A 26962-nucleotide genomic window follows, 5' to 3' on the forward strand; every position below is an offset into this window, starting at 1 on the left:
GCCAGTCCCAGATGGAGGGACGTGGTTGAGGGTCGTGGTTGAGGAAGGTCAGTCCCAGATGGAGGGACGTCGGCGGAGGCAGGGAAGGCGTGGCTGGCGGTCCGGAGCTGCACATTTCACCCCGGCTGTGTCTCACAAAGGCCTGCCAAGCAAGGGACATGCAAAATCTATCGAGGGTGCGTCAAGGGAAGGTTTGACTGGGTATGGGTATTTGAACTGGGACTTGAAGGACGCACAGGAGTTTTCCAGGGTGTGAAAAATCCAGGTAGGTTTAATAGCCAGAAGCAGATGGCGCCGTGGGCTGGCGGGAGCTGCGGAGGGGCTGGGGTGAGCTTGGGTGTGACGAGGCTGGAGGCGGCCCCAGAGCCACGGTGAGCAGGACGGGGTCAGAGCTGTGCGGTGCAAAGACGGTGCTGGCAGCTGACCTGAGAAGGGCCGGGGGCCTCCAGCAGAGCCCCTCGCTACGACCCCCACTCCTCCAGGAGGGTCCCACCCCAGCTCCTTAGAGTCAGAGACAGAAAAGAGGCCAGACAGAAGGGCAGAGGAGACCGTAGTGGAGATGTCCCGGGCCACCCTGACACTGGTGGCCCCTCGAAGCCACCCCTGCAGCACCCCGTGTCCCCAAGCCCACAAGCCCCTCGCCACTGCCTGCTCACTCCGACGCAGGTGTGCGTGCCACCTGAGGGGCTGGTGCGGGGGCTCCACTGCTGTGTCCACCCAAAGGGACAGAGGAGGGACTTCTGTGCACACCTGCGCCCACAGCACCGGGTTTACAACAGCCAATGGCAGAAGCAGCCAAGTACCCATCAACTGTCTCCACCCACCGAGTGGAGTATTACTCGGCAAGGAAAACAATTCTGACACATAGTACAACATGGACGGACTCTGTGTGTGTGTGTGTGTCTGTGTATTAGTTACTGGAGATTGAACCCAGGGGCATTCTACCTCTGAGATACACCCCCAGCCCCTTTTTACTCTTTGTGTTTTGAACCAGGGTCTTCCTAGGTTACTGAGAGCCTTGCCAAGCTGCTGAGGCTGGCCTCAGACCTGTGATCCTCCTGTCTCAGCCTCCAGACAGACTTAAGATGCTAGTATGGGAGGAATGAGCCAGGTCCAGAAGACACATACTGCTGGCTCCACTGCTGTGAGGTCCCTGAAGGCATCAGTCACAGAGACAGACACCTGAGGGGTCAGGTGGGGTGGGGAGGAGTCAGTGCTTGATGAGGACAAGAGTTCCAGTTTGGGACCATGAGATGGCTCGGGAGGTGGTTGGTGGAGACGGGGTGGGCATGTGCCTGCGCGGAGCCGGGTGCTTAGACATGGTTAAAACACTGAATTTTTTGTTAGGCATATTTGATCACAATTGAAAAGTGAAGTGTGTGGTCATGCAGTTGCCGGACTCTGGGACTGAGCAGACTTAGCTGGGAGCAGGAGAACCCGCTCTCCTTGTGCATTTTCCTGGGCTTGGGCAGGGGGCGTGGCCCAGACCGAAGGGGCGTGGCCCCAGACGGAGGGGGCGTGGCCTGCTGGCTGCTCTGCTTGCCCGGCTCTGCTTGCCTCCTCCATGCAGGGTGTGGCCGCCAGGGCAGCCCTAGCCAGGGTCACCTGTGCGGCCTGCCAGGCCCAGGTCAGGGTGGAGGGCCACACGTGGCACTGACCTGGTTGTAGAGGGCGCAGATGTGCAGGGCCGTGTTCCCGGAGGCGTTCTGGGCGCCCATGTCTGCGCCGTAGAAGAGTAGGTGCTCCAGGTGTTGCACGTGCCCGTACCTGCAGGCCTGAGACACGGAAACGGCTTTGAGACCAGAGTACCGGGCTCGCCCGGCCATGCCCCCACCCAGACCCGAGCTCCTGCCAGCCCGGCCACGCCCCCACTTGAACCCCCCCCAGTACCCTGTCAGGTCAGCCTGGTCATGCCCCCACATGCCAAAACCCCGGTGGCTCAGTCAGCCTGACTACTCACCCCTGCCCTAAGACCCTCTTATCCCTGACAGCCTGGCCACTCACTCACACCCCAAAACTTGGTGACCCCGCAAGCATGGCCACGCCCCCACGTGCCAAAATCCCAGTGACCCGCCAACCTGGCCACGCCCCCAAGCCCTTAGCCCTGCCATGTCCACTGGAACCCACACACGGGCAGACTGGCCCATCCTGCCTTTTAACTGAGGGAGGCCCAGGTAAGTAAGTCAGCATCTGCCACACGCCAAGGTCTGGGGTGGCTCCAGGCTCCTGGCTACTGACCGTACAAGGGCTCCACTGCTGGATGGGGCATCAGGCAAGGAGCCCCAGTGTGACTTTCATGCCCACAGGGTCCCAGAGAGAGGCAGGTCTCTTGTGGTTCTTGGCACCTAGCTCTTCTAATGCAAACCAGGGTGCTCAGCCCTGCCATGGTGACCCAAGCCCCCTGCAGGGGGCCAGTGTGTAAAGGGACTCAGCCAACCCTCCTCCCTTCTATGAGACAGCCCTGCAGCTGCTTTAAATGACGTCCAGCCTTTCCTAGGTAGGGCGAGCCAGGGGCGGGCTGCCCCACACCTTTCTGAGACTTTCCAGGGCTTGACATGTGCTTTGTGAATCCTCAGAGCTCTAGGATAAAACAGACCTGGACCCCAGCTACCGCCCTGAGACCTTAGTCCCTACAGTCTTCAATTGTAAACGAGAAGGACACGCCCCTGTCAGGGTTTGTATGAGAATCACATCGACAAGCACCCTAAACCCCCCAGTGCTGGGTGCCTCATCAGCGCCCTGAAAAGCCCATTCAACCTTCCCTACACCAGCCACAGGGGCAGGGAGGTCCCTGCACAGGTGACCAAGGTGGCAATCTGGAGAAAGTAGCGGGGTCCTGACCCAGCACGCTGGCCCAGAAGGAATCAGGGGTCCATGTGCTGAGGGCCAAGACACAGGGTTGGTCAGCAGGGGCCCCAGCACAGGCGAGTGCTCAGGGATGTGCGTTTCTGATCAAGGGGGGGGGACAGAGAGAGAGAGAGAGAGAGAGAGAGAGAGAGAGAGAGAGAGAGAGAGGGAACTTCTCCGCAGTCTAAGCTACAGCTGGGTAATCAAGAGTGGGGAAAGATAACAGGGAAGAAACTGGAGCTTTCTAAAAGCCTGGGAAAAACCCACTTACCATCACTGGGCCTCCCACAAAATTTTCTCTCATTAATCGACAACATAGGACCTGGCTGTGGATATAGCTGCCTTTCTCTGCCCAGCCCCCGCCCCTGCCCTACCTCCACCCTCTGCGGTCACCCTGCTCTGTGGACAGAGAAGGGGGGGGAGAGAGAGAGAGACAGGAGAGAGAGGGGGAGAGAGAGGGAGAGAGGAGGGGGGAGGGAGAGGGAGAGAGGAGAGAGAGAGAGAGAAGAGAGGGAGAGAAAGGATTCGATCAAGCTTGCATATGTTGGTCGACCAGTTGTCTAAACTCACTGAGGTCAACCAGTTGTCTCTACATTTTCTGAGGTTGACCAGTGCTAAAATAGCTAGAAAAATAATTTCCTTCTTCCTTCTGGGACATCCACAGAAGCATTGAAGACCTCAGGGCTGCTGGGCCACCCACACAGAAGGGAGGCAAGGCAGGAGAGGGAAAGACAGGGAACGAGAGGGAGGGTTAAGGAGACAGGTGCACAGACAGAGCCCGCAAGAATATCTCTGAGCTGCAGTTCGTGGACTTCTCAGGGACCTTAAGACTACGCCTACTTTTTCCTCCTTAATTGGGTCTGAGTTGGGAATTTTGTTCCTTAAATTGAAGAAACAGTTTGACTAATCAGCTCTCCCCAAAGCACTTCTAGGAGGCAATGTTATAACATAACATAATTGCTCTACAGTCAATAAAGAAGACTCCACCACCATAAACACTTCAAACAATTAATCCAGACTCCTTCCTCCCCTGCCTCAGCTAATTGGAATTTATGAGGCTTTAAGTTACACCCGCGGGGTCATGCCACTGTTTTTTCACCAGGGGTCAAAACATTACCAATGCTAAGAAACAGAATAGAGACATTTCCTCTGAGCCGGTGTGTGGGAACAAATGTCCCCGAGGGTCCTTCCGTCCTTTACTTCTTTTTGTACACACCGTTTTGCAACAAACAGGACCAGAATGTGAAGAAAAGGGCTGAAACTGAAACAATGAATATCATCCATTATCCTTCAGTGTGCATTCTACCGGTAACTGTCTTTAAAGGGACACCTTTGCTGATGTGGTAGTGCACGCCTGTCATCCCAGTATTTGAGAGGCTGAGACGGGAGGATTGCAGGCTTGAGACCAGTCTCAGAAACTCAGTGAGACCCTCCACAACTTAATGAGACCCTGTTTCAAAATAAAAAATAAAATAGAGTCGGGCTGTGAGAATGCCCCTGGGTTCAATTCTCAGTACCACACATACACAAAAAAAGGTGGGGACAACTCTGCTTAAGCCCTGAGTGGTAAAGTGAAGAGACCATGCCAGCTGTGGAAAAGACATCCTGACTAGGGTGTGGAGGCCTGAGTGGCTCTGGGCAGGCCGTGGCCAGTGGGTTAGCAGTAGGCTGGAGAATGGGGGCTGGTTTCTCAGGATCAAAGATGGAAGCTGCACATTATAGCTCAGAAGAAAACTAGAACAAACCTGTGGGGCTGGCTAGAAACCAGCATCAGTATGAGGCCCTGATTTTCGATACAGAGAGATAAAGATAGAAGTATGCAGAACTACCCTCCGCATCCACAGGCCCCACATCCGTGGATGCAACCCACCGCGGATTAAAAATATTCAGGAAAAAGAATTATATCCATATGCAACACGTCATTATTCCCTAAACAATACAGTACGGCAACAATTTACATCGTATTTACATTGTTTTAAGAATCATCCATAATCCGGAGCTGATTTAAAGTACATAGGAGGATGTAAGTAGGTTATATGCAAATAGCATGCCACTTTCTCCAAGGGGTTTGGGCTTTGTAGATGGGGTGGAGGGTCCTAGAACCAATCCCCTGCGGGTACCCAGGGACAACCACATGCGTAGATGTTCACACGTGTCTAGTCCTGGCTACCGAGAGGATGCAGCAGCCGCTCTGTAGTGCTGAGCTCGGCCAACACAGACTCCTGGGTTCTAAAGACCGTTCTGTACTGCGCTCCCTGGAGAAACGACAGGTACCAGGGCAGAGTCAGAAAGAGAATAAGAGGGGTTTAGAAAGGACGGAGGCTTATCTGAAGCACAAAGGCACCTCCCAAAGGTGCTCCTCGTGCTCAAAACCGGGGCAAAGTAACAGATCACTACCTGTCGTGTAAATAGAAACCTACCAGTCTACCTCGCTGCAGGTAGATGAACAAGAAGAGAAAGGTCTTCCCCTATCTGGGAAAACTGACTTAGAAATAGGGAAGCAATAATACTTCCCTTAGCAACTGTGATAGAAGAAATATATCCAGGCAGGAAACAGCAATGAGGAGGTACAAGGGGCTGAGGACCCTACACGATCCCAAAGATGACCCTGAAAGACCTCGAGTTAACATGGGCCGAGCGACCACATTGGAAACCTTGCAGACAGCACTGGCTCAAATGTCCACAGAGACCATCACTGGTAAGCAGCACGTGGCCACCAGTGTTGCCCAGCAGGCTGCAGCACCGACAGCATTCGAGACCTCGCTCCTGCAGCCCACACGCCTGGGTATCATCGGGAGGAATATCACGTAAACCCAGGCTGAGGGACGTTCCACAGACCTACCCTCCTGACATCAGTACAGAGTCCCACCCGGGCAGGACCGGGAAAGACAGGGAGCTTGGCTAGAGGAAGGGTCTCTGCAGGGCCCAGACGGAGCCTTTGGCTGGCTGTCAGGGACATTTCTGGGACAACTAGAAACTAGATGTGGTGTCTCAGAGGAGAGTGTATGAGGGCGTCTCTGGGTCATCCTGGAAACTCTTCTCTAGCTTGAAAATGGACACAGCCATTCATTATTATTTTTTTTTAATGTAGCAGCCAGCCGTGGTGGCACATGAGTATTATCCATGTACTTGGGAGGCTGACACTGAAGGAGTGCAGGTTGGAGGTCGGCCTAAGAGGTCCTCTGCAATTTTAGACAGACAGACAGACAGACAGACAGACAGAGAGAGAATGTAAAACTTGCTTGACACTAAGGTACTGAAAGCCAACCAGTGGCCAGAGCAGGACACTGGTCCTCCCGGGGTGAGGAGCGCAGTTTCCAGCCAGGGAGCACCGAAACACAAGACCAAACTCTGCCTTGGACTCCTGCATCCCCACCATTTCCTGGGGGCTTTTTGGAAAGCACGTGTATGGGCTCCACCCCCATGCAGTGCCCTGAGTCTCCCAGTCAAGGCCAGCTGTGGGTATCTGTAGAATGTTCCCTGGGTCCTGGCTCCCCTCGGTATGCCTAGGATCTGACCCCTGCCTCCTGCCACAGGACGTGGGTAAACTGGGCAAGGGCTCTCTGACAAGTACTCCACTGCCACCTGCTGGACGCCTGGGGTAAGACACCTGGCGCTGTGCAAGGGGACGCTGTGGGGTCCTCCAGGCTAGCACACTGTAGGCGGCAGCCAGGTCGGCTGGCGTAAGCTCCCCACCAATCACCTGACCCAGTCCTGTGCCCTGGTGTGGCTGGCCAAGTCCAAACCTGCAGGCATTTCTCCTGCGGACTCTGCTTCATTTATTTTTTGAGGTACTAGGGATGGAACCCAGGGGTATTCTATCTTTGACCTACACCTCCAACTCTATTTTATTTTATATCTTGAAAAAGAGTCTTGTTAAATTGCTGAGGTTTTCACTATGTTGCTGCAGGTGGCTTCAAACCTGCAATCATCCTGTCTCAGCCTCCCAAGTCCTGGGGTTACAGGTTTGTGCCACCATGCAAAGCACGTGCTTTATTTATCTCTATTTATTTTGTGAGCAGTGCTGGGATTGAACTCAGAGGCATTCTCCCCCTGGTTTTTAATTTGAAACAAGGTTTCACTAAGTTGTTGAAGGCCTCACTAAGATGTGGCCTTCAACCTGCCGTCCTCCTGTCTCGGTCTCCCAAATACTGGGATTATTGGCATGAGCCGCCATGCCCGGCACAAGCATTATTTGTAAGCTGTGCCGTGAACAGCATGGTCCAAGGAGACCCCAGAGTTGTGTGGTGTCAGCCTTTGTGGGCTGCCCCTGGAAGAAACATCATTCTTGTTCAGACAATGCAAATACCTGTTTGTGTGCTGGAGACACCGGCTGCCCCAGGGCCCCAGGCTTGAGGCGCCCCAGGGCCAGCTGTGGTCATCCTGCCTGCCCCATTGCAGGGGAGGCCGAGGCTGCCAGGAAGCCTGACCAGCATGTGAGCTGTGGCGGGAACCAGAAAGTGTCTCCTTTTTCTAATGAGCATCATGGCCTGAACTGTGTGGCCCTGACACTGCTGTGTGATGTATATCAGGATGCCATGGTCCTCGAAGACGGGGTGTTTATGTATTTATTTAATTTATATTTTATTCATTATTTATTTATTTAACTTATTTATTGCAGAGCTGGGAATGAAACCCAGGGGCATTCTACCTCTGAGCTCCACCCCCAGCCTTATTTTTTATTCCTTATTTTGAAGCAGGGTCTCACTGAGTTGCAGAGGGCCTCGCTAAGTAGCTGAGGCCGGCCACGAACCTGGATCTTCCTGTCTCAGCCTCCCAAATGCTGGGATGACAAGCGTGTGCCACTATACCTGGCTCTTTATTCTTTTGTGGTACTGGGGATGGAACTCAGGGGCATTCTACTTCCAAGCTACACCCCAGCCCTATTTTTTATTCTTTGTATTTTGAAACAGGGTGTCACTAAGTTGCAGAGGGCCTAAGTAGCTGAAGCTGGCCAACAACCTGCCATCCTCCTGTCTCAGCCTTGCAAGTACTGGGATTGCAGGCGTGCATCACCATGCCCGGCTGAAGACAGGGGTTTTAAGGCCAGAGTCGTAGTCCGCACCTGTAATTCCAGTACTTGGGAACAGAGACAGCAGGATCATAGGTTTGAGACCAGCCTCAGCAACTTAGTGAGACAATGTTTCAAACTAAAATATAAAACAGGGCTGGGGATGAAGCTCAGAGGTAGAATCCCCAGCACCACTAACAAACAAACAATTACAATTCAACTGCGTGCGTTGGTATACATCTGTAATCCCAGTCACTGGGAGGCTGGCAATGCAGTGCTCGCATTAGGGTGAGATGGGAGGACTGCAGGTCCGAGGCCAGCAATTTAAGGAGACCCTCTTCAACTTACTGAGACCGTGCTTCAAAACAAAAATTAAAAAGTGCCGGGGGTGTGACTTGGAGGCAGAATCGCCCAGGGTCCAGCTCCAAAAAAAAGATGGTATGATAAAATGCCCTTAGAGTGGCTCTAATCTCCAAAACCGGGGTGTTTGTGGGAAGCAGGGATCAGGACAGAGACACACAGACCACGGCCACACGAGGATACAGGGAGAAGAAGACACCGTCTGTGAGCAAGGGGAGCCGCCTGCGACACCACTGTCTCAACTTCTAGTCCACGGGGCGTGGGGCAGCGAGGCCGGCGGCTGGAGTCCCCGGCCGCAGTACTTGCTGTAGTGGTCCCAGCAAGTTCATACCAGCTTAGATCTACTAATTTGTCATGTTTCAGCCTGGAAATCCTGAGAGTTGGGGGGATCACTGCATGTCTCCCGTGAGTGAGGCCATGGCCTGGCCCACTGGTCTTCTGGTGCCAGAGCTTGGATGGCACGGCCTTTGGAAAGGTGAGGTCAGTCCTCCACTTAGCAGCAGGGGGCCCCGCACTCTTAGTCCCCGAGGCCCTCTCTGTAAAGCGCAGATCATCGCTGCCTGCTGCACCCACTGTGTGACCGGCTATGGTTCAGAGACCTGCATGCCAACAGCCATGGGGCTCTGATACAATGTCCCGAAACCAGGGCTGAGGAATGCCACCTCCAGCCTCCTCAGGGACACCCCGGAGGGCCCCGACAGCAACGCAGCCCAGCTGCAACTCAGAAGCTCTCCTGTCCACACTGACCACAAGCCAATTTGCGGGGCCACAGAGCTCCTGGGCCATGGGGTACACGCCGCTGTGCTCCCGGGACCCCAGGGCAGCCTGGTGGCCACCACAGTGCCCTGGCACAGTCACCTCTGTGCCTTAGAATCTGGACATGATGGTCACCTTGCAAGTGAACATGGTGGTCACTCTAGTACAGGGTACATGGTGCCCATCTCAGTGTACTAGAGAAGCTCCAACCTACGGGAGAAGCCCACTGCCTGGCCGCCCCCGAGGTGGCTCAAATGTTAACGCCTTCAGCCAGCAGACACCAGAGCGTCCAGACTACACAGCTCTAGGCCAGGGCACCAAGCCCTCAAGGGGATGAGTGGATGGAGAAAGGTGCTCACACACTCAGCCCTCCGCCTACATCATGTGGTGAGCTCCATCCGTGGCCCCTTTCCAGCCCAGGGGGAATGACAGGGACCTATCCCCAGGCTCCAGAAGCTCCAGGACCCAAGGGAGCCGGAGCCAGAGGGGAAGGTAGGCAGAGTGCAGCCTAGGGGGAGGAGGAGAGGGAGGCGGAGCCCAGAAGTGTGGAATTTCTTTAAGGCTAGAACTTTTTTTTTTGTATGTGGTACTAGGGATGGATCCTAGGGGCCTTCTACTTCTGGGCTCCACTCCGAGACCTATTTTATATTTTATTTGGAAACAGGGTCTCACTAAGTTGCTGAGAGCCTCACTAAGTAGCTGAGGCTGGCTTCGAACCTGTGCGATCCTCCTGTCTCAGCCTCCCAAGTGCGAGGATTACAAGCATGTATCACCACGCCCGGCTTTATTCCTTATTTTGAAACAGGATCTAAGTTGTGCAGGGCCTCACTAAGTAGCTGAGGCTATCTGCGAACCACAATCCTCCGGTCTCTGCCTCCCAAACGCTGGGATTAGCCGGGCGTGGTGGCGCACGCTTGTAATCCCCGCGCTTGGGAGGCGGAGACAGGAGGATCGCGCAGGTTCGAAGCCAGCCGTGCTGGCGTAAGAGACCCTGTTTCAAAAATATAAAATAGGTCTGGGAGTGTAGCCCGGAGGAAGGAGGGCTTCCAGGAACCCCAGTACCACCAAAAAAAAAAAAAAAAAACCCAAAACAAACAAACAAAAAAAAAAAAACACTGGGATTAGGAGTATGCGCCACCACGCCTGGCCCACCTTGGTCCTATTTAATTTTTCGTTTTGAAACAGGGTCTCATTAAGTTGCTGAGCCTGGCACTGAACCTGTGACCCTCCTGCCTCAGACCCCCAAATACTAGGATTACAGGTGTGCACCGCTGGGACTGGCTAACCTGCTTCTTTATGCTTTTCTGTGTTCTCCAAGATTTCTACGATGAGCAAATATGTATTTATTTTTGGTACTAGGGATTGAACCCAGGGGCATCTTTCCTCTGAGCAATACCCCCAGCCTTTGTTTCATCTTATTTTTTGTGTTATCCAAGTACTAGGATTACAGGCACATACTACCACATCTGGTTGACCGGATATTTATTTTTGGAATGGAAAAATAATCAAGCAATATGAATAACAAAATCTTGTAAGTACTGGAGCTTGAATTCAGGCGTGTTCTACCTCTCAGCTACACCCTCAGCCCTTTTATATATATTTTTTAAACAGAGTCTTACCAAGTGACTATGTTCTGGCCTCAAACCTGGGATCCTCCTGTCCCTGCCTCCCAGTCCTGGGATTACAGGTGTGTACCACTAGGCCGGCCCTGAATAACAAATTTGAGGGTACGGGATCTTGGGGTGTCAGCCATGGGGCGGCCGGGCATCTCTCCCTGGCTCCAAAACACGCCTGGCTCGGAACAGCCAGGATGGAGTGCTGACTGGGGCATCTCTGAGCAGGCCTGCCGTGGCTCAGGATGAACAGGGCCATCTGTACCCCGGAGGCCAGCAAGAGACGTGGTGCTGTAGACAGAGCGGTGACGCGGATGCGAAGCTGAAATCCCAGGCACCCTGAGGTGTCCTGGAGGAGCCGGGCATGTGCAGGGCCCCGTGCCCCTGTGTTTTCTTCTGAACAGGTGCAGTGTTGCATGGAGAGGTGTCTGCCCCAGGGGGCTGGAGACCAGGGCTACGGCGGCCTGCCCTCGCCCCGCCGCCCTGGGCACGTTTCTTGCCCTCTCTGGGCCTGTTAAATATCTTTTAGACGAGGAGAGATCTGCTGGGGTTGCTCTGAGCACATGAAAAATGATGCAGGTGGAGTCATCGGGCCACGGCCGCCATCTGCTCCTCACCGCCGTGAGCAGCCCTGGCAGCCCGCAGGCCACCGAGGCCGGGCTCGGGGTCTGCGCGGTGGATCCCAAGGCCTTCAGTGCAGGGAAAAATGGCTTTCCCAGAAAACTGACCACTAGAGGGTGGGCCAACCCGGCCCCTCGAGGTGCTGCAAAAAGCCAGCTGCCGGAGGCAGAGGTAGGGCTGACCGTCAGGCCTCCAGGTGCAGAGGCGCCAACCGTGGCGTTTGGGTGTTTGGGTGGACTAGGGGTGGCGATGCCCCATACCCAAGCCCAGGACCTCAGAGATGGAATCTGGCGTGGCCAAGACACTGGGCTGCGCAGCAGAGCGGGCAGCAGTGCGGAGGAGGCAATGTGGCGGGCGGGGCCGGCTCCACCTGGCAGGGCCCCCTCGCTGTTCAGGGCCCTGCTGGTCAGGGATGTCCCGAGACACACAGCCAGGAAGGCGTGTGCGCATGCGTGCCCGTGTGTGCGCGGCGCGTCCTCCCAGCTGTGCCGCCGTGGATTCAGCCAACCACCGATACGCAGTAACTGGGGGAAACACCGCGTCTACGCTGAACCCGTGTACACTCTTTCCTGGCGGTCCTTCTCTAAGCAATCCAGGTGAGCACGTCACACGCTCCACGCGGCTGCAGCAGGTACGACGAATGATCCAGAGACGGTCTAAAGCACCGGACGGGAGGACGTGTGGAGGCTCTGCGCAAATACTCCGCCCTGGCACAGGAGGGACCTGAGCACTGCCGATCTGGGGGTGTCCTGGAACTCCCCCCAGGACACTGAGGAACAGCTACACTTTGAAATGTAGGCCAGGCGTGGTGAGGGACGCCCGGAATCCCGGTACTTCCAAGGCTGAGACAGGGGGATCGGAGGTTTGAAGCCATTTCTGGCAATTTTGCAAAACCTTTGGCAACTTAGCAGGACCCTGCTTCAAAAACTAAAAGTAAATGCCGGGCGTGGTGGCACATGCTTGTATAACCCAAGTACTTGGGAGGCTGAGATAAGAGGAACTGCAGGTTCGAAACCGGCCTTGCCAATTTGGTGAGGTTCTCCACAACTTAGTGAGACCCTGTTACCATAAGAAATTAAAAAATCAGAGCTGGGCGTGGTGGCACATGCTTGTAATCCCAGCATTTGGGAGGCTGAGACAGGAGGATTGTGGTTCGAGGATAGCCTTAGCTACTTAGTGAGGTCCTTTGCAATTCGGTGAGATCGTTTCAAAATAAGGAATAAAAAATAGGGCTGGGGACGTTGCTCAGAGGTAGCATACCCCTGGGTTCCATCCCCAATACCACACACACACACACACACACACGCACACACACACACACACACACACACACACACACACACACAAATCAGGCTGGGGCGTTTAACTTGGAAGTAGAATGCCTTTAGGTTCAATCCCAAGTACCAAAACAAAACAAAAAAAAATTAAAAAAATAAGGAGCAAATATCTGGGGATGAAGCCTCGCAGGTTGTCACAGAAAATTAACCATCGTGGGGGAAGATACTTTTCCTTCTTCATAAGGAGACGCTCCAGATAACAAGGGTCTCGCGTCAGGCATGTGGAAGGCGCTTACCCAGGCTGGTTCCTCTACTCGGCTCTGAGGCCACGCCCGGTGTGAGCTGGGGCTGCCATGGGCGGCTCCGAGAGCCCCGCGCACCCACAGAGGGGCGGAGCACCAGGCCCAGAGCCGAGCGAGAGTGGCCTGCTGGGGCCTCTGCTACAGGTGCTCCTCCCCCTTGGGCCCTGAACAGTGGGCACATGGCCTCTCCCTCCGGGTTGGGGACAGTGTGTGTGGTGTTGAAAAACGCCCAGGAGCCTGAGGAGATGGCGGGTCACCGTCAAGACCGAGCGAGCCAGGCGTGGTGGCGCACCCTTGTAATCCCAGCATTCGGGAGGCTGAGACAGGAGGTTCACGGTTCACAGACAGCCTCGGCTACTTAGTGAGGCCCTTTGCAACTCAGTGAGACCCTGTTTCAAACCACAGGATACAAATTAGGGCCGGGGGGAGGGTGTAACTTGGAGGTAGTTACACTCCCACGACCCCGCGCACCTGGGTTCCATCCCTAGTACCGAAAAAAAAAAAAAAAACAAAAAAAAAGACGGAGTGAGAACAGGTTAGGGTGACTGCCCACCTCACCTGTCCCACGCTTTGGCCTCCTGGGCGTGCAGGCCCTGCGTCCCTCCTCCGCCCATTCTCCACCCTGACCCCAGTGGGCACCCTTGGGCTTCCCCACTGACCTCCGTCTCTGGCAGTGCCCGGCAACAGAAGAGGGACGGTCCTTCCAGAGCCCATGGCACAGACCCAAGGCTGGCCCCTGCTGCCCAGCCCCGCCTCTCCCGCCCCTCAGCCAGGCCTGCCATGGCTCCGGGCCCGCGGCTTTCCCCTGCCCGCACGCACACCTGGCCCACGCACAGCTTCCCCTTGGTACCAGCAAGTAGACTGTTTCCTGTCCAGCCTGCGAATATATAGAAACATCCCTCCCTCACCCACAGACAGGGCGGGGGGTTGTAAGACATGCCCCCGGGGGCAGGAGCCAGGCCAGTCACCGTGTGGGGGAGCTCCTGCCCCATCTCTACCGGGACCCCAGGGTGGCGGGAACCGGGGCGCCCACGGATCCTCAGAGCCTCTCCCTGCTGCGCAGAAACACAGCCGCCCGTCTACACTTCCAGTTTCTCCAGCGATTTCAGAAATGTTTACCTTGCGTAAGGATCTATCTGTAAAGGCTGACGGTCAACAGAGACGGTTCAGGACTTCCTGGGAAGTCAAACGCTACCCAGAGGGTGTGGCGGGGCCGTGGCTGCCCCCAGCCGGCCCACGGTGGTCCGGAGCCATCGCGTACCTGGTGGATCTCATGCCAGCCGTTCTCATCCTGGCAGCACACCGAGGCGTGCCCGTGAAGCAGGAGCTCGCAGCAGTAGGGGTCGCCCCCCACGATGGCGGTGTGGTACAGCGGCGTGAGCCCGTAGCTGTCCTTGTAGTCTGGGGAGGCTCCGAGCTCTAAGAAGGTCTGCAAAGAAGTCCAGCGCTGTGGTCAGCAGGCTTGTGACTCCTCCCGCGCAGGGTGAAGGGTCGGGGTAGGTCATGGGCCTCGCTCCTGCGGCCCAGGCTGACCCGAGCCCCGCGCCCCACTGCTCCCCCAGCCCTTCAGAATAAAGGCGCTCATGACCACGGACAGTGACATTTCTTTCTTTTTTTTCTTTTTGGTGGTACTGGGGGTTGAACCCAGAGGCTTTCTACGCGCGCCACCACACCCGGCATGGACAGTGACATTTCTAGACTTAAAATAGCAGAGGGCTAAGCCGGGCGTGGTGGGCACGCTGGGAACCCCAGCATTGGGAGGCCGAGACCGGAGGATCGCGGTTCACGGACAGCCTCAGCTACTTAGTGAGGCCCTCTGCAACGCAGTGAGGCCCTGTTTCAAAATAAAAAATAAAAAATAGAGCTGGGGGTATAGCGCGGAGGTTGAATGCCCCTGGGTTCCATCCCCAGTAATGCAAAAAGAAAGAGAGAGAGAGAGGGGGAGAAAATAAAAAAACAGGGCTGGGGGTGTAGCTTGGAGGTAGAATGCCACTGGGTTCCATCCCCAGTACAGCAAAATAAATAAATAAATAAATAAATACGCAGAGAGCTCGTAATCTAGCTGTCGTGAACTGTCGGGGGAAGTACGCCGGGTGCCGGGTGCACACCTGTACGTCTCACTCTGAATTTCACTATGATATATAATTACAAGGCACAAATAAAGCTATTTTAAAAAGAAAGAAAAAGAGAAATAGCAGGAGGTGCTCGGGCACACAGCTTGCGCCCGAGGACGCAGAGCTGTGGCACTCGGACACACCTGCCCGCAGCCCGGACCCCAGGTCCCAGCGAGGCGGCAGCTGAGGAAGGGAGAAGGCCCTTTAAGCTTAGGCCGGGGCAGCCGGCCTCAGTGAGCGCGGAGCTCTGCGGTGACTCTCGCCAGCAGTGACAGGGACTCTGCTTTCAGAGTCTGCAGAAAGGCGCTGCCCAGAGGAGACCTAGGGGGCGTCCACTGTGGGGTCAGCAGGGAGCAGGCGGCCTCCTCCAGGCAGGGCTCTGATGGAGAAGGCTCCTGGGGCGCCCTGCGCTCTCCAGATGTGTCAGCATCCCTGCTGGGGTGGGGCAGGGAGCTCTGGGCCATGGCGGCAGAGGAAGGGCCTGGGGAGCATGCCCGCCTGGCTCCCGGAGCCCCAGCAACAGGTGCGGCAAGGCTGGCTCCGTGCCCGCCGCTGGGTTCCTGACTCCTGGGACATGTGGCTGGGTTTCGGCGCTGGCCTCAGAGGGAGAGGGGAGCTGGCTCGGTGGACATTGAGTCAGGCCAAGGGGCGAGGGCAGGAAAGTCGGAGACCGCCGCCCTTCCTGGCTCTGGCAGGGCAGATTCCCCGTCCCGGGCCGGCCTCGCGGGGAGGTGGCAGAGAGCGCGCCGTACCTTCAGGGCAGCCTGGTTCCTCGCACGGGCGGCCTTGTGCAGGGCGGTCATCCCGTCTCTGGCGCGGAAGTCCAGGTGGGCCCCGCCATTCCTGAGCGTCTTGATGAGCTCCGTGGGGTCGTCCAGCTGGGCGGCCAGCGTCAGCGGAGTCTCTGAGGGGCCCGGACACACGCACGCACGTCAGAACTGACACTCGGGAGGCCAGCGCCTACGCCACTCAGACACTCTCAAGTGCCCAAATGTACCGCCTTAAAGAACGGACACAGGTACTTATGCCCCCGTGGGGACCCCGGCGGTGCACGCAGCCAGGGCGGCTCAGGCAGTCCCTGACAAGGATGGGGTCACGCGGGATGATGCACAAATCAAAATGGCAGCTGTGGCAGGGTTTCTGAAGCACTGTGCCAGGGGCTGTGAGTCCGGGAGGCTCCCGCTTCCTTCACTGTGGGCGCAGAGTCCCAGGACACCATCCGGACGCTTCCCTCCCAGGAAGGGCGTGGGTTAGGGCTCCAGGTACAGATATGAAGGGCAGGTGTTGCCTTCTTCATCTAATTTTACAATATGGGCTGCAGGGGCAGGTGCCTAAGACCCAGAGCCCGGGCTCCCGGGCGCCCATCCAGGTTAGCAGAGAAGGCCTTGTGCACGCAGTGCAAGTGGGCACGAGGACATGGGACAGAGCCTGGGAGGGGAACAGCGAGGCCGGCCTTGGTGGGGACGAGGGCCATGAAGGGTCTTCATCCCGTGCAGGTGGGCCCAGACCTGACCCCAGGCTCCTGTCTGAGGCTGAGGATGTCAGTATTTTGGGGAGGGGGTACTGGGGATGGAACCCAGGGGCATTCTACCTCTGAGCTACACCCCAGCCCTATTTTTATTCTTTATTTTGAAACCGGGTCTCGCTGAGTTGCAGAGGGCCTCACTAAGTAGCTGAGGCTGTCTGCGAACCGCGATCCTCCTGTCTCAGCCTCCTGAATGCTGGGATGACAAGCGTGCCCACCACGCCCGGCAGGATGCTAGTATTTGTCAGGACACCTCCTTCTGCTGCTCTGATCTTCCTCACACACCCACGTGGCCACGGCTAAGCCAGATGTGCTGCCGTCTGTTTCCTTCCCCTGCCCTGCTAATGCCGCACGCACCCATAAAGGCACCACTATGCATCTATCGTGGACGATTTCAATGCACTGATGATTTTTTTTAATGATGTACCATTGCGGTTGATGTGAGAGGCTTTAAATGAGGAAGTGAGAGCCTCGGGACACCAGGACAGCACGGGAGCTCCAGGGCCAGAGTCGGTCCCCAGCACGGTTTGGGAAGGAAGAACCTGGGATCTGGCACCGGGGCTGGAGGGCCCTTCTGAGCATCCACCGAGTCCATCACTCCTCCCCCAGGAGGACCAGCACCGCCTCCTGTCACGTGACTGCTCCCAACCCTTTTCTCTTTCTTTCTTCCTTTTCTCTTTCTTTCTTTCTTCCTTTCTTCCCATACTAGGGATGGAACCCAGGGGCATTTTACCTCTGAGCTATACTCCCAGCCCCTATTTTTTATTTTATTTTATTTTTTGGTGGTACTGGGATTCCTAGAAGCCCTTCTACCTCCGGGCTACACTCCCAGACCTATTTTATATTTTTATTTGGAAACAGGGTCTCTTAAGCCAGCGAGGCTGGCTTCGAACCTGAGTGATTCTCCTGTCTCCGCCTCCCAAGCGCGGGGATTACAAGCATGTGCCACCACACCCGGCTTATTCTTTATTTTTGAAACAGGGTCTCACTAAGTAGCTGGGGCTGGCTTCAAACCTGCGATCCTCCAGTCTCAGCCTCCCAAGTACTGGGATTACAAGCTTGTGCCACCACGGTCGGCTACCCACCCATTTTCAACTCCTACATTTATTTATTCAGAAGTAGGCCCCCTGCTTTGCATTCTCCTCAAATTCTCAGGAGGAACCCTTTACAACTTGATTTTTCCTGGTGAATACACAGGACTGGGCAGAGCAGGCACAAGGGGAGAGACTGTACCTGCTGGCCAGGCCCTCCTTCTGCCTCTCCCCAAAGGCATCTGAAAGGCCCCATAGGGAGAGAGGGGAAGAAGAGGGATGGAGCCTCGGAAGGTGTAATGGGGACCAACAGCATGGATATCGCAACAGCTTCACCTGATATCACAACAGCTTCACCGCCATGCGGCCCGGGGCTGGGGCCAGAGAATCTCCCAGCATGGGAGGGTTTTCCTTTTGTACCTGTCTGAGGACATGTATCCAGTGTAAAAGTTACACTGTCCAAACTAGTTTCTTTTTTTTTTCTTTTCCTTTTTGTGCTGTGGATGGAACCCAGAGGCATTCTCCCTCTGAGCTATAACTCCAGCCCTATTTTTTATTATTTTTATTTTGAGACAGGGTCTCACTGAGTTGCAGAGGGCCTCACTAGGTAGCTGAGGCTTCCGTGAACCGCGATCCTCCTGTCTCAGCCTCCCAAGTGCTGGGATTACAAGCGTGTGCCACCACGCCCGGCTTACCCCAGCTATTTTTACTTTTTATTTTGAGAAAGGGTCTTGGTAATTGCTGAGGGCGGTTTCAAATCTGCCATCCTCCTGTCTTAGCCTCCCAAGTACTGGGATTACAGCTATGTACCATCATGCCTGGGTTCAAACTAGAATTTTTTTTTTTAAGATTATTCTGGACTATCTTCCTTGAGTTGTATCATTTTACAAGTGAGAATGCTGCCTATGAGAAGGCTGAGGGGATTGGTAAGATCAGCTTGAAGCCAGGCGTGGTGGCGCACGCTTGTAATTTGGGAGGCTGAGACAGAAAGATCATGGTTTCGCGGTCAGCCTCAGCTACTTAGTGAGGCCCTTTGTAATTCAGTGAGACCCTGTTTCAAAATAAAGAATAAAAAATAGGGTGTAACTTGGAGGTTGAATGTCCCTAGGTTCCTCCCCAGTACTTCCCCCCCAAAAAAAAAAAATCAGCTTGGACCATGATGACAGGGGCCCCTGGCGGGCCAGGCCCTATTAGATGCTGGGCGTGGTGCTGATGCTGAGTATACAGACAGAGAGGACGGTGCTACCCAGTGACGATGACCGTGTGCCTCATGTCTAGGACGGGACCGTGGGCAAGAGCCAGGGCCATCGAGTTCTCTGGGGTTCCGGAAGCTTCCTCAAACAGTGTTCAGACTGGACCATTCAGCTCGGCCAAGACCCACCCTGGCAGGTCAGGAGAGCCCACCCCTAATGTCCATTGCCCAGGTCACATCAGCAGAGGGGCGCCAACCAGGTTCCACATTTGGGGCTGGCGGGGTGCGCCCCACGAACACGCCAAGCAACAGTGAGCCTGAGACGCCGTGGGCTGCGCCGTCTGTTCCACCATTGAAGTGCCTTCCCTTCTCTGCTGGGCTCCGCCACCACACGGGGGTCTGCACCCTAGCGCCTTGAAAAGATCCCTCCGTTTGTAGGTATTGAATTTTTTCTGTTTTAAAAAGACACTGGATTAGCCGGGCGTGGCGGCGCACGCTTGTCATCCCCGCGCTTGGGAGGCTGAGACAGGAGGATCGCGCAGGTTCGAAGCCAGCCTCAGCCACTGAGTGAGGCTCTCAGCAGCTTAATGAGACCCTGTTTCTAAATAAAATATAAAATAGGTCGGGGGCTGTAGCCTGGAGGTAGAAGGCCCCTGGGTTGCATCCCCAGTACCACACACACACACACACACACACACACACACACACGACACTGGATTTACAGTCTCCAAGAAAAGGCGCATAGGTTATATGCAATCCTCCACCCTGTCATAGAAGGGAACTGGGTATCCTTGGGTTTGCCATCTGCAGAGGTCCTAGAATCAATCCCCGTGGACAGTGAGAGGCAACTGCATTGGGTGTGTATATATATATATATCTCCACATTCATACTGATAAAATATCAACTGAATAAGCAAAGAAGGGTCTCCATTAAAGACAAACTCCAAATAATCTATACTGCTTCTCTACCGCAAGGAGGCACATGACCCCCGCTCCTCAGGTGTGGGCCTCACGTGCACTGAATTCCTTCCAAAGAGCCCAGCGGCAAAGGACGGCAGCCAGGGAACGTCACGGCAGAGGACAGGGCCAGACGTGGCCTCGGCCAGCAGGTCAAGCCACTCCACGTGATAAGTCACGCGGACACCTGGCGCCTGGACGCCCTTCACCTCCGCGAGCTCCCTCCACACACCCAGGCGCCAGCTGCCGGAGGACATTGACAGCTCCCAGGGAAAGAGCACCCCACGCCGCCCCTGCGCAGTCTCCTCAACCAGCCACGGTCATCACAAAGAAGGTCCGAGAAACTCACTGCACGGGAGACACGAGGGTGGAATGTAATTCGAATCCCAGGACGAGGGGAAACTGAGGCAAGCCGCCTCAGGCATATGCTTTTGTTAATAAAAATGTGCCCCAAATCGCTTCTCAGCCTTTTGGGTAAGATGGAGTGTAACTCTGGGGTAAGATCAAGATCATTAACCGTGGCCCAAGCATGGCGCTATTCTAAGGTGTCAAAGATGCGCAAGTGGGCGCGGGGGATACAGGAGCTTTCTGTACTATTGCTGATTTTATTCCGTAAATCTAAAACCATTCTAAAATGCAAAGTACACTGAACACGGCTTTTTAAAGAGGCTCTTCCACGGACTCACGCTTTAATGTAGAAAGGCTGCCGCTCACAAGGAGGAAGGACATGTTTGCAGAAAATCCTATCAAGCCGTTGTATTTTGGAATGAACGGAAAACCGGCAGAGCTCACCAGTCAGGAGACAAAGCAGCCAGCCAAACAGTGGCTGGAGCCGCACACTTGTCCAAACACGCCATTCCCCAGAGAAGATGGCTCATGACAAGACGCTGGGGCCCTGTGTCACCAGTGCTAACCAAACCCCAGCATTCGGGAGCCGGGGACCTGAGGATGTGGCTCCCAGACAGCCTCGGCTACTTAGCAAGGCCCTTCACGACTCAGTGAGGCCCTATTTCAAAAAATTAAAAAAAGAAAAATAACTGGGCGTGGTGGCGCACGCTTGTAATCTCCGCGCTTGGGAGGCTGAGACAGGAGGATCACGCAGGTTCGAAGCCAGCCTCGGCTACTGAGTGAGGCTCCCAGCAACTTAGTGAGACCCTGTTTCCAAATAAAATATAAAATAGGTCTGGGAGTGTAGCCAGGAGGTAGGAAGCCTCTGAGTTCCATCCCCAGCGCCACACACACACACACACAAAAGAAGCCAGGCGTGGGGGCGCACGCCTGTAATCCCAGCATTCGTGAGGCTGAGACTAGAGGATCGTGGTTCGTAGACAGCCTTAGCTACTTAGTGAGGCCCTCCGCAACTTAGTAGGACCCTGTTTCCAAAAAAAGAATAAAAAATAGGGCAGGGGGTGTAGCTCAGAGGTAAAATGCCCCGGGTTCCATCTCCAGACCTGTAAAGTAAGTAAGTAAGTAAATAAGTAAATAAATAAATAAATAATAAAAAAAGAATTTAAAAAACAGGGGCAGGGGGTGTAGTTTAGATGTAGAAAGCCCCTGGGTTCCATTCCCAATATCACACACCAAAAAAAATAATAATAATAATAAAAAGTGCTAATCATTTTGTCCAGGGTAAAGCTATGTCTGGGTTATTGTACAATGAACTAACGTGTCCGTTTTTTGTGTGTAAAATACCCACCATCAGTGAAATACCATCGAAAAATAAAGGAATGGCTTTGTTGACCAAATGGCCAGGCTTACAAAAGCCAACTAAGGGCAGGCTTGGCAGGACAGGCTCACCAAAACCCTGAGACGCATAGGAAAAGCCCACCTACTGATCCCCGTTTCGGGGGAGGGGGTCCCTCGGTGACGTGAGCGGCCGGCCTGAGTGTGAAGAACCCGCCCCAGTAACCGAGGCCAGGCTCTGTCTCCTGGATGTCCGTTAGGACGAGGCTTCCGGTCCCTGGCTAGGCAGGGCCCTCGACCCTTGCCAGCTTGAAGATGCTGTTGAAGACAGGCCTGCAGCCTTCAGATGAAGGGGTCCAAGTCCCAGAGGGAGGAAATGAGGTAGGACAGAAAATATTTTTAAAAAGGAGACACACCAGAGGCCAGTGTGCTGGCGCATGCCTGTAATCCCAGTACTTGGAGGCCGAGGCAGGAGGATCGCAGCCTCAGCAATTTAGTGAGGCTCTCCGCAACTTAGCGAGACCCTGTTCCTAAACAAAAAAATAAAATAGGGCTGGGGGTATCGCCTGGAGGTAGACTGCCCCTAGGTTTAACCCCCAGTACGACAAGAAAAAGAAAAAAAAGAGAGAGAGAAAACCAGAAAGACGGGTAAACTCTAGTTTTCAGTTCTAGAAACTTCACGATCTTTATCTTTACCCTACAAGGTCTGTTCTTTCTTAGGCAAAATCCTCTCCAGGCCCACACCCTTCATCCCCGAGGCCCCTCTGCCCACCTGAGACTCCCCAGGTGCTTAGTAAATGAAGGAGGCAGAAGGAAGGTCATGAGTCAGCTGAGGTCCAGAGCCTGAGGCCTGTGAGGAGTCCAGGCCCACCCCTGCTGTGGGCCCCGATAAAAAAAACAAGACCCCAAAGCTGCCCTCTCCCTCCTGCCAGGGCCCGCGTTCTCCTTTGAAGTGTATCCCTAAATAAACAACCTCTGTCTCTGTTGTTTTTTCTTTTCTTTCTTTACTTATTTTTCTTTCTTTCTTTACTTATTTGTGGTACTGGGGATGGAACCCAGGGGGCATTCTACCTCCAAGCTCTAGGCCCAGCCCAATTTTCTATTCTTTATTTTGAAACAGGGTCTCACTAAGTTGTGGAGGGCCTCACTGAGTAGCTGAGGCTGGCCGCGAACCTGTGATCCTCCTGCCTCAGCCTCCCAAGTACTGGGATTACAAACTTGTGCCACCACGCCCGGCTTCTGTCTCTCTATCTGAAAAATAAAGAAAAAAAGGAGACAGCGGGGCGTGGTGGCGCACGCTTTCAATCCCAGCACTCGGGAGGCTGAGACAGGAGGATCGCGGTTCGCGGACAGCCTCAGCTACTTAGTGAAGCCCTCTGCAACTCAGTGAGACCCTGTCTTGAAATAAAGAATTAAAAAATAGGACTAGGGGTGTAGCTTGGAGGTAGAGGAGACAGAACCGCTCAGTCTTGGGACGCTGGCGAGGGTGTGAAGCTGCCAGAACGCTGGCTCACAGCTGGCAGGATGGAACACAGCGCCACCCCTTCCAAAGACATCTCGGCCATCTCTTAAATACTCTCAGCACCCCTGCCAGCAGTGGAGCCCTAGGTGCTTCTCCGAAGGAGCTAAAACCTTACGTGCGCGCAGCGATCTGACCGCCAACGGTGACGGTGACTTTATGCACGACCACCAGGTGCTGCACGTAACTTGCTCCTTCAGCAGGTGAAGGGGTGTGGAGAGCACGCGGCGTGTGTGGGGAACCGCGCGATATTTGGCACCACAGGACACGGAGGAAACGCACGTGCGTATTGCTAAGTGAAAGAGACCACCGAACGCGGATGTGCGCTGCACGGTTCCAATGCCATAGCACCTGGAACTGTGGGCGGTAAGAGGCTGGCGGTGCCCAAGGCCGGGAGGGATGGGCAGCTGGGGCGCCGGGGCTCTTTAGGGTGGCGACACTCCTGTATGCAGCTGTGATGGTCGATTCGGAGCGTCATACATGTGGCAAAACCCACAGACCATACAGAAACAAGAGTCAGCCCTGAGCCGGGCGTGGTGGCGCACCCTTGGAATCCCAGCACTTGGGAGGCTGAGACAGGAGGATCGCGGTTCGCGGCCAGCCTCAGCTACTTAGCGAGGCCCTCTGCAACTCAGTGAGACCCTGTTTCAAAATAAAGAATAAAACTAGGGCTGGGGGTGGAGCTCGGAGGTAGAATGCCCCTGGGTTCCACCCCCAGTACCACACAAAAGAACAAACGATCCTGAAATAATTGGACGCTGTATGTGCGCTCTCACTTAAAAACCAGGCCTCTTATTGGGAACTGTACGCAAGAAACCAGAGGTACCCGAACGCCCGCCGGCCCCACAGGGAGTTGTTAGCCCTGCATCCAGCGCTGTGCGGGGTAATCTGCGGGACTCTCACCCCCCACGGACCAGTGTTTACGAGCTCCCAGAACCCTCTTCCCACAAGCCGCTGCACGCTCTCCGGTGCATCATTCCTGGGGAATTACACACGGCGGTTCACCCGGGGGCCACGGGGAGACGGCTGGCTATGGGTACCAGTCACCACGCGCATCAAATAGGCCCCTCCACTCTCCGGGCCAAGGAGGCTGCCGTGTGCAGGGATCCGGAATGTCTGAGAAGCCTTCTAATTGGGCCGCCTGGGAGCGAGGACCACGGCACCGTGCGGGCGCAAGCAGGAGCCTCAGCACGGACCGTGAACAGTCAAATCAGGAGGGGCCCCGCCTGGCGGGCCACGGGCAGCGCTGCCCAGGCCGAGCCACTGAGCAGCTGGACCTGAAGCGCAGAGGCCAGGTGTGTGTCGTGGGTGCTCTGCGGAAGCTCCGGCTTTCCCTTCTCATGGAGACGGCTGAAGCGGGGACAGACCTCCCCAGCCACAAACACGGCCAGGTTCTCCCAAGATGGCTGCCTGCGTTACGCTGCAGGGCTGCGGGACGCCATTGTCCCGACCGCAGGGGCTGTGGCCACGGCAGGAGGTGAGGCGGCCGAGTCTGCCTTCCCACCCCGTCCCGTCATCCTCTTGGCCTAAGACATCTGCACTTAGGGCAGGCGCCACAGCTGCCTGGGGACGCCAGGCTGGCACTGACAGCTCACCCTGCCGGGATTTTATTATCTCTCCAGTGTCCCTCAGTCTGTCTGGGTGCTCCGGGATCTTCAGAAGATGCTGCCCTCGTGTCTGTAGGTGGGAAGTGAGGTCAGCTTGGCGGCCGGACTCTGCTGCTCGGTGAGCGGAAAGCCACTGCGCCCACCAGGAATAAGGCCAAGCGAGTGCACGCTGCCGCCCACCCTGTGCAGCTCCACCCAGGAGGAAGCTGGGTTTGCTGCCTCAGCAGCAGCCCGAAGGCCACCTCCAGACAGCAGAGCGGGTGGGACGGCAGACCGACCCAGGGCCAAAGCAGGGACCCAGGCTTTGCCTCCTTCCTCATGGTGCCTGGCGGCTGCCTTAGCTCCGGCCACTGTAACCAGATACCAGAGGCAGACGGCTCAGAGGCAGCAGCCTCCCAGGGCTCCGTCTGCAGGCTGGAAACCAAAGACCACGGTGCTGTCTGGTGGGTGCTGCTTCCTGGTCCAGAGACAGTACCTTGTTGCTGGGTCCTCACACTGTAGAAGAGGCAGGGGGCTCTCTGGGTCTCTCACCAGGGCCCGGGCTGTGACCTAGTCCCCCGCTCCACCCAGGTCAGACCAGGGAGACCCCATTCCTGGAGCTCAGGCTCCTCCAAGGACAGAGGTGCCACAGAGGACCTGTGAGCGTCCAGGAGAGAGGCTGGTGCAGCCACGAAGCGGCCGGGACCAGCTGCCCCTTGTCTGAAGCCGTCAATAAAGTGCTCTTCCTTTTTTTTTTTTTTTTTCTCACAGTACTGAGGATGGAACACAGAGTCCACTCTATCTCTGAGTGACACCCTCAGCCCTATTTTTTTATTCTTTATTTAAAAACAGGGTCTCACTAAGTTGCGGAGGGCCTCACTAATAGCTGAGGCTGGCCGTGAATTACGATCCTCCGGTCTCGGCCTCCCAAGTCCTGGGATTGCAGGTGTGTGCCATCACGCCGGCTCCTAAAGCACTCTTATTACTAACAGGTTGGGTACCAGTTTGAGACCAAAGGTCCCTGGAGCATGATACTTTTCGTGCTAAAACCAGGGCAGCCCCAGGGAACCCGGGACACGCCGGTCCCCTCACCTCCTGCCTGGGGCAGCCCCTAAAGCCACCCCTGACTCCCTCGCTCTGGGTCCAAACCACACTCATGAACCTGAATAGTCATCTGAGGTTCCTGTTTACCTTCCCCATAGGCGGGAAACCGTCTGGTTTAGGAGAGGAGAAAATGACCTGGTCATCACATGCCCCACGGGGAGAGACCAGGGCTAAGAGCAGGTCTGCCCACGGCTCCCCAGGACCTGGGCGCCCGCAGCCCGCAGCCCGTGGCCCCAGGGGTGCAGTGTCCGCCGGACTCCCGGTGAGAGGGTCAGTTGACTGCGCTGTGTTACCTCCAAAGGGAAACAGGCCGAGCCAGCCACGCCCAGCGCCGCCCTCCGCCAGCCAGCAGGCTGTGCTGTGCCCTCCTCCCCCTGGCTCCAGGTGGAGCGGGGTGCTGCACGCCCCGCCCTGGAACCGCCCACAACTCAGGGTATCCAAGAACTGCACTCTCGTCTCCTTGCTCAGACTCGGTCCCCATCTCCCCAAACCCGCCGCCAGCCACCGGCCTCTGTCCGGATTTGGGGGAACGCCCCTTTGGGGATACTCCAAATACTCAGATTGGCCTTTACACGCTCCACTACCAACAGTACGAGAAGTAACCCAACGTCCCCTGGCCGGGAGGCGGACAACAGACCAGGGTGCGTCCCGAGGATGGAATATTACTCAGCCCTGAAGAGACTCGGGGCTGGAGCCGTGGGAGGGCGCAGGGGAGACTGAGATGCCTCTTCCCAAGCAGAGAGGCCGATCTGAAGCGGCCACAGACCAAAAGACCTCAGCTCTGCGACATCCTGGAAAACGTAAAACCTTGGAGATAGAAGACAGGGGTGGTTGCCAGGGGTTACGGAGGAGGGAGGCAGAGCACAGAATCTTGAGTACCAAAATGTCATGGTGAATGCAGGATGGTGTACGTTTGTCCAAACCCCCAGAACATGCAGTGCCCACAGTGAGCTCCAAAGTATGGCACACAGGGTGCAGGAAAGGAGTATTTTCCCAGCAGTCGAGAGGTCCTGGATTCAGTGCCACACACACAAAAAAAGTTCTAAGGTAAGCCATGAGCTGGGCGTGGTGGCGCACGCTTGCAACCCCAGCACTTGGGAGGCTGAGACAGGAGTTGCAGGTTCGTGGCCAGCCTCAGCTACTTAGTGAGGCCCTCTGCAACTCAGTGAGGCACTTTCAAAATAAAGAATAAAAACTAGGGCCAGGCGTGGTGGCGCACGCTTGTGAGCCCAGCATTTGGGAGACTGATACAGGGGGATCGTGGTTCGCGACCAGCCTCAGCTACTTAGGGAAGCCCTTTGCATTCGGTGAACCCGTGGTGGTGCACGCTTGTAATCCCCGCGCTTGGGAGGCTGAGACAGGAGGATCGCGCAGGTTCGAAGCCAGCCTCAGCTACTTAGTGAGGCTCTCGGTAACTTAGTGAGACCCTGTTTCCAAATAAAAATATAAAAAATAGGCCTGGAA

General features: G+C 55.6%; 1 protein-coding gene across 1 annotated transcript in view; it reads right to left on the reverse strand.

Moving 5' to 3' along the window:
- SHANK2 (SH3 and multiple ankyrin repeat domains 2) overlaps positions 1 to 26962 on the reverse strand; it is a gene marked incomplete at both ends in the record, with an annotated part of 444067 nt that overhangs the window by 390491 nt on the left and 26614 nt on the right. The window contains 3 exons of the mRNA XM_080711505.1: positions 1659 to 1775; positions 14049 to 14216; positions 15654 to 15805. Of these exons, the coding sequence (XP_080567631.1) occupies positions 1659 to 1775; positions 14049 to 14216; positions 15654 to 15805 (437 nt within the window). The remainder of the gene's footprint in view (positions 1 to 1658; positions 1776 to 14048; positions 14217 to 15653; positions 15806 to 26962) is intronic.

Source organism: Muscardinus avellanarius (genome assembly GCF_963383645.1).
Source record: "Muscardinus avellanarius genome assembly, chromosome: 1".
Lineage (NCBI taxonomy): Eukaryota > Metazoa > Chordata > Mammalia > Rodentia > Gliridae > Muscardinus > Muscardinus avellanarius.